The 12,083-nt window shown below is 40.7% G+C and overlaps 1 protein-coding gene across 14 annotated transcripts in view; it reads right to left on the minus strand.

Moving 5' to 3' along the window:
- Mical (Molecule interacting with CasL) overlaps window positions 1-12,083 on the minus strand; it is a 188,814-nt gene that overhangs the window by 10,645 nt on the left and 166,086 nt on the right. For all 14 annotated transcript variants that reach the window (XR_015190969.1, XR_015190968.1, XR_015190967.1 and 11 more), the window contains 6 exons: window positions 7,664-7,929; window positions 7,314-7,516; window positions 6,986-7,155; window positions 2,316-6,873; window positions 1,380-1,588; window positions 852-1,011 (listed from right to left, as the gene is read on the minus strand). Coding sequence is in view for 4 of the 14 variants with exons in the window: in XM_086535925.1 (XP_086392051.1) it covers window positions 852-1,011; window positions 1,380-1,588; window positions 2,316-6,873; window positions 6,986-7,155; window positions 7,314-7,516; window positions 7,664-7,929 (5,566 nt within the window). In the remaining 10 variants the exon portion in view is untranslated. The remainder of the gene's footprint in view (window positions 1-851; window positions 1,012-1,379; window positions 1,589-2,315; window positions 6,874-6,985; window positions 7,156-7,313; window positions 7,517-7,663; window positions 7,930-12,083) is intronic.

Genomic DNA, 12,083 nt, shown 5'->3' on the forward strand with positions numbered 1-12,083 from the left:
CATTTTACAAAACAAAAAGAAGATATAAGAGTCTCTTCACTTTATCTATTTTCTTTGTCTTTCTTTTATAGTAAAGCAGCATGTTCTGATGTTAGACTAAGGAAAATCTTCAATAATCTTAGATGAATCTTGGAATTCAAACATGTTGGAAGGAAAGAGGGGATTTCGACAGAAATTAAAGTTTTGTGTGTGAAGAAATCAAATAATAACATTACATGTGTAGGGATGCTAATGCATGTGTTGGATGCTCAAATTATGTGAAGAGGGATATTTAAAGGAGGAAAAAAAAAAAAAAGTTTATATGCAGTAGATTCATCTACTTATGTTGCAAAACAGAAATAGCTAAAATTCTGCTAAATGTACAACACAAGGCATGAGCAACTTAAAAAAGGTATATTTATATTGATCCCCTTAAAATGTACATGAACTACATGTTAGTTTTACTCACAATCACATACCTACAGATCGCAAAACACAAAATGCTAATGAAGAATCATTCTCTGTTGATATTCATATATATAAATATATAAATATATGTATAAATATATAAATGGACACACTTCATTATTAATAGATTATGTGAAAAAAATCATAATTCTAAATTGTAAAGCATTACCAAAGCAAATTCAATTCTATCTACAAAGACCACTACATAAAAGTTTCTAAAAAAAATATAAGTATTAAATAGATAAATAAATATCAAAACCAATCTAAAAAAAAAAAAGGGAAAAAAAAAAAAAAAAAAAAAAAAAAAAAAAAAAAAAAAAAAAACATGACCATCACAAATGGCACCGATTAACAACGAATACAAATGCCGAGGCACCAGCTGGGAGCCGGTCCAGGTTAGTCACCTGATGCTTGAGGTGGTGATGAGGCTTTAGTGAATGGGGAAGTTAGGGAGGAGAGTGGACGGCGGGAGGGAGAAGTGGGGAGGGAGAAGGCAGAGCGGGTATCGTCACTGCTCCCACGGTCATCAAGAATGTCAGCACTGGTAGATCTGCCCTTCTCAACCTGAGGTAGGCGAAGACAATAGATTAGGAGGATCGTTGTGGAGTTTGGTTTTACGGCAGTTATATCTCGTGAGCTACTTTTGGCAAGAGGGAACATCTCATGGACCAATAAATACACATCGAGACAAAAGTATCCATCTTGAGAGTAATCAGAATTTTGAAAAAGGGGATCATGCAAAGTGTGAGATTTAAGTGACTAAATGCCAATAATATCCATTTACTAAAATTCAAAAAGCTGAATAATGTTAGAAATAAGAAAAAAAAAAAGAAAAAAAAAAAAGAAAAAAAAAAAAGAAAACAATAACAACAACGTACAAAATGTATATAAACAAGAAAAGGAAAGAGAGACAGAGAATGAGAAATCCTCACCGCTTTCTTTTCCTTGGATCTTGAGAGTCTCAGCTTTGAGAGCTTGTCCCTCATGCTAGAAGGACTCTTGGGAGCGCACTTGGGGGTCTCGGCAGGGGCTACGTTGGTCTGCTGCACCGCTGCTTTGCTTGCACTGTCCTGTACATCACTACCTTGTTGCTGCTGCTGCTCGTTTTTCTTCTTTTCGTCCCCTGATTTGCTAAACATGCCTGGGGAAATGATGTGGGTCTATGAAAATCACATTAATTTTGGGATAACTGTGTGAAAAGACTAGAATGTAGCTGGTACTTGTATAATAGACTTCTCTAATGATATCTGAATAAAAACATGTTTACAATAACTCCATTCTATCCATTATTTTTACCTAATGACTTAGATCATTATTCCTGAAACACAAGTTATTTGAAGTAAAAAAAATCTGGGATAAAACAAAATAAGAAAAAAAAGAGGCTTTAACACTTTCAGCGGTAGATTCAAGAATGCTGATGACTACAAAAAAAAAGGGAAACCCAAACCATGCTACAAAAAGATAAAAGAACGTGGAAAAAAAAGAGATAAAAGAAAAAAAGAGGAAAAAAGGGGGGGAAAAAATAAACGACAACACTGTCACCCCCCTCAAATAAATTGACTAATGGGAGCAGGTCAAATCTTCCTTAGTGAGAGGGATAACACAAGCCTTACCTGATAGACCTCTTGGTAGTTAAATTTGATACGTATCAAATTCCTCTAACATTCATTATTCTACAGTAAGTAAGAAAGAAAATCCTGTTAAGCTAAAAACAAAACAAAACTACTATATAGTTTCTCTAATAAGTACTGAAATAATAAAAAAGCCAAAGAGATGAGTCTTAAATATTTGAGTTTCCCATGATTTCCCATTTATGTTCTACTCTGTTTTACATGAACTTTAATGCCTGCAACAGCTGGATCCTTTACCTGTAAACACCTGTATTAGACTCCGCCTCCTCTCCCGATCCTTTGACTTCTTTCCAGACTTTTTCTCAGGTGCTTTCTCTGATGCTGGAGTGTCTTCAACCTGTTTACTTGATGACGGTGTCGTTGACATGACAGCTGCAGGCGCCGATGTTATTGATATGGATTTCTGATCACTAGGAGCATTGGTTATTGTAGATGAGGATGAGCTGATACTTGGTGTTGTATTGGTGGTGGATAAGGACACTGAGGGAGCGGAAGGGCCTTTGCTTGGTGAGGAGGTGAAGACCTGAAGAGACTCCAGCTCCAGAAGAGAGGGCCTGTGTGTGGTTCTCCGCAGTAGTTGACTATTGGGCCGTGAGTCTCCGTTCTCAGAACTCTTAGTACTCCCTCTTCGTTTTTGTCTATACTCTTCCAGTCTCTCCCTGACGCGGTCATCTTTGTTGCACCACTCCTCCTTTTTGCCCTCAGGTTCACGTTGACGATGCTCACGCTGTTCTGCGAGCAACTCTCTGACTCGTTCATCTTTATCCTTTGTTCTTGATTCCTCTCCTTTGGCAGGAACATCTTTTCTAACAGGGTGATCTTTCTCCTTGGCTCCCAGTTCATCCACTTTAGAAGTCGTGTTTGTTCTTACTAAGTCCTTGACGCGATCTTCCCTGTCACATTCACTCTCACTCACACTTCCCTTCTTAAGCTTTTCTCGCAAATTGTCAGCCAGATTAGGAGGGCTTAATCCTAGGTCTGTATCTGTCTTTAATTTGGCACGAAGCCTAGCCTCTTCCCTGACCTTCTCTCTCTCAACAGTGCTCAAATTAGGCGTTGAAACAGGCCTCTCTACACCTATTGGAGTATACATTCCCTTTAATGAGGCTGCATGCTGCATCCTTGGAGGTGGTGTTGGAGCTATTGTTGTAGGCACTTTGAACAGCTCTCTCTTTGGACAAGGCTGGTCAAATTGCTCTGGATGAGTCAGCGGTGTTGCTGGGAGGTTGTTATGAGATGGGCTTGGAACCTCTTTAATTGGAGAGGTCTTCCTCGGTGACCTTTCCTTCCTGGGGCTCTTTGGAACCTTTTCGCTAGATACCACGATACTTTTCTCATCTTCCTTTAATACAAACACCTCCTCATCTTGGCTATCATCAGCAAAAGGTACATTCACATCTTGGAGACTTCCATGTTTCCCTACAGTTCCTAGAATGCTGTCATCTCTGAACATGGCACCTACTCGCACTTTTGATCTATTCTCCTCAGCTTTGAAAGTCTGTCCACTTTCTGGAAGGTCTCCACTAACTTCTGAGATGCTTCTCTTGGCACCACTGCCCAAGACACTATCTTGCCTGAAAGCAGACCCTACTCTGACCTTCATCCTCTTTTCCTCAGCGTCAAATGTATCACCGCTTTCAGGCAAGTCCGACTTTATAGTGTCTAATCTTAACAAATGCTTGGTGTCGGCACGAATGGTCTTCTTTTCTGGCACCTCCCCATTGGTTATGTTATCTGTACTCCCGTTCACTGGCGTCTCAACCTTCTCCAGCAAATTCTCCTGAGATGACTGAGGGCTGAAAAGAGAAGTACGTGAGCTCGTGGAAGAAAGTGGACTGATAGATGTTCTTGATCCTCTTCTCGTATTCTTATCTGGAGTTTTGCGTGATATTCTAGACATTACCATTTCTCGAATTAGATCTTTTTCCTTCTCCTTATCTTTCCCCTTTAGACTCTTTTCAATCTGCTTCTTAGCAGTGTTAGGAGACACTAAGGAGACATTTTCGGTTTGGGCAATAGGCAGTGTCAGCTTTTCATTGCGATTTTCGTTTCTCTCCCTCTCCTCAATGTCTTGTTTCGTGGGAGTGAACAGAGGATTTTTAGCTGAATTTCTTCTCACATCCAGTGAATCCCTCACATATCCAAACGGACTCACTCTCTCTTTGAACCTTGGAATATATCCCTCATACCGGCTTTTGGTAACATAATCATCAAGGGAATCTCGACGCTGTTCACTGCTGAACTTTGGCCTACTCTCACTCAAGGATGGTGGTTCAGATATACTTCTGGGTTCTTCTGGAATGTCTTTTGTTTCCTCAGGTGACCCATCTAACAGCGGAACTGAATCCTCCTTGATGACGTTGTTGTTTAGCGCTTCCTGAACGCTACTCTGGGAAGAGTCTTCTAATTCAGTACTTGTGCTGTCAGAGGACTTGCTATCACAGCCAGATAAACTCTCCATGCCAACCATGGAAATCTGTGGTGCAACTGGAGTTGTGGGCGTCTCAGCTCCTAGCTTGGTGTAGCCTTCTTTGATGTGTGAGACCTCCTCAGGGCTGCTGGCACTCTCACCGCCTGTGTCCATGTACTCAATCCCCTCCAGGTCGGCCAGAACACTTGGCTTTGAAGGCACTGAGGCAGTCTTACTAGGGCCGGTGGAGATGGCTGAGTCTGTGTCCCCAAGGCTCTCCTCCGATGCTATCCGGGCAATGGTCTTGGATGTCCCTTTTTTGACAGAGAGTCTGCTCCTCTGATTAACTTCAATCTCTAGGTCTTCTCCTGCACTAAAGCCATCATTATCCCCAGCCCAGTCAGAGAGCTCAGCCTCAGTGAGTTCCTTTCCCTCTGGGCTTGACAAGACATCCTTTTTTAGGGATCTTTTGCCCTCTGAGATATCCTCATCCAGCATACTCTTATGGGACCTTTTACTTTCATCATCCTCTATTGAGCTCTTAAGGGAACACTTACTCTCCGATACATCAGCATCCAACAAGCTTCTGGGTGATAATTTTTCTTCCACTTTATCAGTGTCTTTAGTTTTATTACATTCTTCAATTACAATCTCAACGGAGGGTTCAACTATCATTGGTTCAGGTTTAACTTCCTCTCGGCTGTGCTCACTTGCTTTGCAAATGTCTGAGGGTCCTGCAGATTGTTCTGCAACAACATTTGGTGATACACTCTGTTCTGAACAAACATTGTTACTTACTTTCCTATCACTATCTTTGACTGCACTATCATTTAAATGATCTTGTTCCCTGCGCACAACTCCACTCACTTTCAGCTCAGGTGACTCCACTAATTCAGAAAACCTTTCAATATCTTCAACTGCATCATTAGCAAGCTGATCAAAAAGTTCATCAATTGATTTTTGTGACTCATCGACCCTTTGAGATTCCATCAAATCACTTTGTTTTACCACTGGCTGTGCTTGCTCCTTAACAAGGCTTGGGCACTCAGCTTGCATCTGGTCTAGAGACCGTGGAGCATTTAATCTCACTAGCTCCTGATTAATGGTTTCAATCCCTTCACTTTCATTTTGCCCTGTCTTTGATAGGCCAAAGTCATCTCCATCAGATGCACATACTTCCATGTGATCATCTGGTATCTTTTTATCACAGCTGGGTTGTGGCTGAGCATCGGCACTGTCTTTGGATGCTGCGGGCTTGGCTTTGACATCATCAGTGTTACTGTCAGAAGCCCCTACATTATCATTCTTCGCAGCTAGCAACTTCTCTTCTCGCATATCGATTGCTGATGGTATTTTATGGACAAATGACTTTTTATGACCTGAAGGCACATTATCATAATCTGATTCACTTTCACTTGATGAACTACTGCTTGACTCACTACTACTGACTTGCACAGGCACAGCGCTGAAGCTTTTCTCTGGAGCGGAAACTGCTTCCTTGCTCTTATCACTCTCAGATCCTAGAGACAAGGGGAAGCTTTTTAATTTGTCATCACCATCCTCAATTTTTTCATTATTTGTAGCTTCCACAGGGTACACTGAGGACTCGACACGTGTGGTTATGTCCAGGGTGGCATCCTTGCTTGTGGTGGACACAGTTTCAGTTGAATTCTTGTCAGCATTAGTTGAGTCTGAAGATGCATCACCCTGAGGCAGAGAAATGGACCGTGCGGGTAAATGTGGGGATGAAGGGGATGAAATGGGAGATCTGGTGGCTGGCACAGAGGTGCTCATGAATGCTTGCATAGCTGCACTAGGCTGAGGGGCTGGATTCAACATCTTCTGGGTTTCTGAAATCTTTTCCATGAAACTCTTGAACCTGTTTCCCAAGTCTGCTGTTGATACAGACTTCCTGGGCAAGTTAGCGGACTCTCCCAGGAGGTACTGACGTTTAAGCTGCAAGGCTTTCTTGGCAGCAATTGCCTCTGTGGACTCTGTCCGTTGCAAGAGCCTTTTCAGCTGTTCAGCATGCAGGTCAATTTTGCCAGCATTATTCAGATTTGTTAGGCTAGCACTCTTCTCACCTGCTTCCGGTGACCAGTCCTTGTCATTGGAATTCTTGTTTTGGCTTTCAGCCTTTCCAAGGTCAACCCTCTGTGCAACAAGATCACTTCTGGGCTCCCCCTTTTTATCTGTGACTGGTTTGGCAGGTGACTTTTTATTCTGTGGCTCAGGGCTGTGGCTGAAGTGGTGAGTGTCTTGCGACTCATCAATGACAATGGTTGGAATCTCCTTGGGAGGACCCGGCTGTACATGATCTTCAGCAAACTCAGAATCTGTGTCAATCTGGGTATCACTTTCCTCACTCTCCTCGTCAGTTGCAACCTGTGGAATGATAAGAGCAGTGAAGAAAACAGAAAGAATAACAAGTTACATTTGAAATTCAAGTAAAATTACTAAAAGAACTTTAAATCATACAACCCATCCAAAAACAAACCTCTGTGTCAGATCCACTATCAGATGTTTCAGCCTTTCTTGGTGGTGCGGTTACGTCAATGTTAACCTCCATGCGGCGAAGTTCACGTGCTCGCTTGACTGCCTCTCCATCATCATCTTCATCATCATCATCACCTCCTTCACCTTCTGTTGCTGTGTGACTTTCATCTCCTAAAAAGGAATAAATAATGAAAAGAAGGTTATTACAGATTGCACATTGTAACAAGAATTTACCTTTAATCAACAAAATATTGCACAAACTATGATAATACATGGAAAATGGAAGAGAAGACAGAAAGAGAAGGAGGAGCACAATGAGGACAACATACCTTCAGCTCCATATTCTTCACTGTAATTATCAGATTCTAAGTCAGACTCTGTCTCATGGCCTGATACACCTTCATCATCATCGTCAAGATGGTCTGTTGAATAACGTCTCTGCCAAGATTCAGCAAGTCTTCGAGTTTCAGCAGCTGTTAGAGTTCCACCACCCTCTATGAATTCCATTTCTTCATCTTCAACCTCTTCATCACTGAAAAAATATTTGTAAATTAATCAAACAAGCAAGGATGTTATCGAGTTCAAATATATACTTAAAATTGCCATTACCAAAGATTACTTACAATTTTTCCATAAAAACAAAAATATCTACAATATAAGAGACCAAAAAAAATCCTACCTTAAATCTGAATAATCACTATCCTCATCCCCATCCGTGTCATCCAACTCATTCGCCGAAGCCCCAAAGTTCCTGTCGGTCCACTCATCCTCAGAGAGGTACTCCTCCTCGTCACTTTGCTCGACCACGGAATTCTCAAACTCAACACGTTCCGGTGTGGTCCCTCGGTCCTCCGGAGAGATGGTGGTGGGGGTGCCCACTTTGGCTCCTCCCGCAACAGTCAGGAGAGCAGCTGTTGCACCGCCACCACCACCGATTACCGGTACCTGTAAAAATTGCATGTGCTACCATCACCCATGTGCCATGCCCAGCAGGAGAAGTGACAGCCAAAGACCCTGCCTTTCCCAGCACAAGGCCACTTCAGCCTCAGCACTGAGTGTCTGTGGGAGGCATACAATGTGGGGACAACCCTGACGAATCCTTCTTTTCATGGGTCTATCACAAGCATTCCACAGAGATATTACAAAGAGGATCTATCAGTTACAGAATAGGCATCTACATCATTATCAAACTACGGTGCCCATTACACCTGAAGAAGAGCTGTGCTAGAGGGAGATAAAAAAAATATTGTCACCTCTAAATTATTCATGTATCTTTATGTTTTTGCATATGATGAGGAGAGAGATAAGTATTAAATATTAATTTATATGTATATTATATACTGTGTGTACATAGGTATGTATACATGGAAATATACATAAATATGGACAAACGTGTGTAGATATACCCTTTTGCAGGGGAAAAGCACTGAATTTTCAAATCAACTATAACCATATTTACTAAAGACTCTTTAATAAACAATATTAAATTCAGTATTTTTCCCACTTTCATAACATGTACAGCAATTCTATTTCCATTGATCCTGTAAAAAAATAGTACAATAACACATTCAAATTTTCAAATAATGCAGAAAGAAGGGAAAAAGATCTGAAATACATACAAGAGAGAATCATCAGAGTGCACATCCAAAGTGAAAGAAGAGGCATCGGCTAGGAAAACCAGAGGTGAAAAAAATTTACAAGGGGAAGAGACTACTGTCAAATTGAGTCAATCACAGAAGTAAAAGCAAGAGATTTGGTCAATAGTGTCAATCGTGGTTTGTGTCATTCTTCGTCTAACTACAGTGCAGATTTTGTGCAACATATTGGCGTTGGCATGCCACTGGTATTTACAAGTTTACAAAACTGCAATGTAACTTTTGTAATATTTATTTATTTCCAACTTGTACAAAAAACTTACACTTCTGTAATACAAATCAATGTCTGTATATGACACTTTACATCCTCAAAAAACCATGAATATATTACATACTAAACAGATTATCATTTAAGAAAGGAAAGTGCTTGGGTTAATCCTATGTTAATAAGTTGTTAGTTTTACATACAAAAAGTATCTATACTATACATTTACATGATCCAGTACAAAACGCAAAAAAAAGAACACTAGACATCTAGTCAAGTCCAATGTGGACTAGCTCTGAGTCTTAGTCATGCGATGGAGCCATGCAAGATACCGACTCCATACTTGAGATGAGTCTATTGCCTTCAACTTTCCATCATCACACTCTGGGCTAGAGTGGGGTGGAGTCGAGTCATAGTCCGTGTCATAACCACAGTCATAGTATGGTCTTTCATATAAATTTTTTCGTTGTGCTTTGATATCAGAAGGGGACAGGAACAAAGGCTGGACAGATGATGTCGCAGGAGGGGATGAAGTTGGGTGGTAATGAGTAAGAGACATCACGGAGAGCATTGGGGAGACATTAGGCTTGGGAGAAGGCAGAGGTGAAGAAGGTGAAGGTAAATCTGTAGGTTCAGAAGGGAAATAAGTAGGGGAAGAAGGGTGTATGGTTGGGGAAGAGAGTAAACCAGTGGGTGAAGATGGCAGACAGGTTAGAGAGCGAGATTTCACCGATGAAGAGGTAGAGGGAAGTAAAGGTATCAAAGTCTTGACAGATGTAGTTTTATGCAATGTGTCTAACTGCATAGTCTGAGGATCACTGACACTGCCTGTTGCAATATTCTCTGGAGAGAAGTTATCGATCTCTCTCGTCAGTTGCAGATTCATAACCGCCTTACACTTTCGGAGCTTTGTGTCTTTGTTATTGATATCTTTGGATGAGTATTCGGGGTTGGAAGTTTCCTGAGTTTGGAAGTCATTACTCTCTGAGAGATGAGTACTGCTTGTCAATTTTACAAAGAGTTTAGCCTCTGAATCACCCTTGTGGTGAGGATTCTGTGAATTGATATTCAGGTTACTGAACTGCTTTACAAGTGCAGTACTGTTGGGTAGTCTGAAACTCTGAGACAATCTACAATTCCTACCATGGGGGAATTTAGAATGTTTATCTACATCACTTGGCATGAAGGACACAGCGCTGGCTACCATCCTACTGCAGTTGTCCTTGAACGAGCTCTGCCTATCCAAATACCTAATCCCTAGTACAGAATTTTTGTCTCTGGACGTACAAGTTTGGTCAGTCTTTAAAATAATATCCCTATCGCTGGTCTTGTCAGTCAGATCAGATCCACCACTGTGGTGATTTAGGAAGTGCTTAGGGCGATAGTGAAGGGAGGAGGCTCGTCGTATGAGAGCTGTGTACTGCCGAGGAGACATCTCGCCATCACACTGTTGCATCCAATCTATTGACCCGTGCCCATTTATAGGCCATGTTTGGGGTCCATTTCTCATCTGGAATCCCATGAATCCTGGGGTTAGTCTACAGGTTACTAGTACCAACTGCTAAAAGCAAATAATGTGAGTATGAGACATCTATTCATGAAAATAAATATTGAGATCAAGAAGAGAGGGAGAGTGAGAGAAAAGTAACAAAAAACACATGCTTTCACAAAACCAACACACTTCAGATATTAAGAAGCAAGTCGAGCCTTTAGAAAATTCTTTTTAAAATTTCATGCATTTTACTTTAACAAGCTCTACAGTCAGGTAATCAACTACAGATACACTACCTCTAAATCACAATTGTCTCTTGTGATACCAGTAGGATGAAGAAAGAAATGAAGATGTTAGGAAAAACAAAAATAAAAGAAGTTATCTGCCTATGAATGATAGACCCTGAAGATTCCCAAGTTTCTCTATGCATTAAGTCCTTCTTAAGAATATTCAGGTGTGTTATCCAAACCCTTTGTCATTTCCTGTAATTCACAATCACTGGTTCTGTAGCTGAGGAAAGTTTGATAATGCAGCCAGTACTCATAAATCATGTCTATTTTAAGATGGTAACATCTAATTCATCTGGTTGGTCTTGAAGAATTTAAGTTCATATATTCTATAAGGTTACCAGTATTAAAAGAATTGAAGATGAACACACTTCAATGTTTTTATTTCTATTCACTGAATATTTGTCAAAAAGAGAATTAGAACTATTGCGGGCAATGCAGCCCCCAATAGTCTGTAACGATGTTGATCTCTAATGACTATTAGAAATACGTTTAATCATGTTTAACCTATACTGACTGCATACCTCAAATCTAACCTGTGCAATCGTCTCATCCAATCCAGTCCTACAGGTATAGCAAATCCTGTGCCCTGACAAACGCCCCGCTCCCCCCCAATTCGTCCAGAGTTTTACCTTTCCTTCCCCCTGCTCAAAAATTGTTGTTCAGTGGCCCATGATAGCAAATCATCCTCTCACCTGGCCTAGAAACAGCTGATGGGCGAGTAGAGCAGCAGGCTCGTGCGGTCTCATCATCTTAGGCTACCAAAATCCACGTATTATCACCACCAAGTAGTTCAGGGCCAGGAGTATCATCACCCAAACGAGGATCTGCCTCAACTAGAAGAGGCCATATATTTTGGATATGAAATACTCTCGGTTCCCCCTCAAGTAAAAGAGCTGTGGTTCATAACTTACGATGTAATTTGATTAGCAGTTGTGTGAGTGATGCGCAGCAAACTTTTTTTTTTTTTTTTTTTTTGGCTCAGTGCTACCCCATTACCTTCTACAGTCTTAGAGGATGTGAGTTCGAGATTCAGGGATAACAATTAAATTACATTTTACAATCTAGGTTAAATTTCCTACTATTTTACCGTACTGCCCATTCAATTGTGAAGAAAATTTGTGCCACGGTTCAGTGTCTGATGATTGTCGTAACTTTTTGAATGAGACAATTTCTTATTTGTCTATTGTTTTCAAGCTTGATAGTTCCTTACAGTCAATTGATTTGTTAATTTGATGACATCGCCTGCCATGATTTCAATAACGGTACACCTCTGAATTTTAATACCAGAAAGTATTCGCTTAGTGCCTTTTTTTTTTCCTTTCTTTGTCTAAGAATATTGAAGAATATGTGAGTGTTGAGTGATTACATAAGTGTGTATTTGAGTGATCACATGACTGTATGAGAACAGGAGTGTCAGATGTCGTTTAAAAGTGTCTATGAGTTTATGAGTTTATAAA

The sequence above is a fragment of the Penaeus japonicus genome, unplaced genomic scaffold (genome assembly GCF_977035675.1).
Source record: "Penaeus japonicus unplaced genomic scaffold, GWHDUDI00000001_assembly GWHDUDI00000004, whole genome shotgun sequence".
Classification (NCBI taxonomy): domain Eukaryota; kingdom Metazoa; phylum Arthropoda; class Malacostraca; order Decapoda; family Penaeidae; genus Penaeus; species Penaeus japonicus.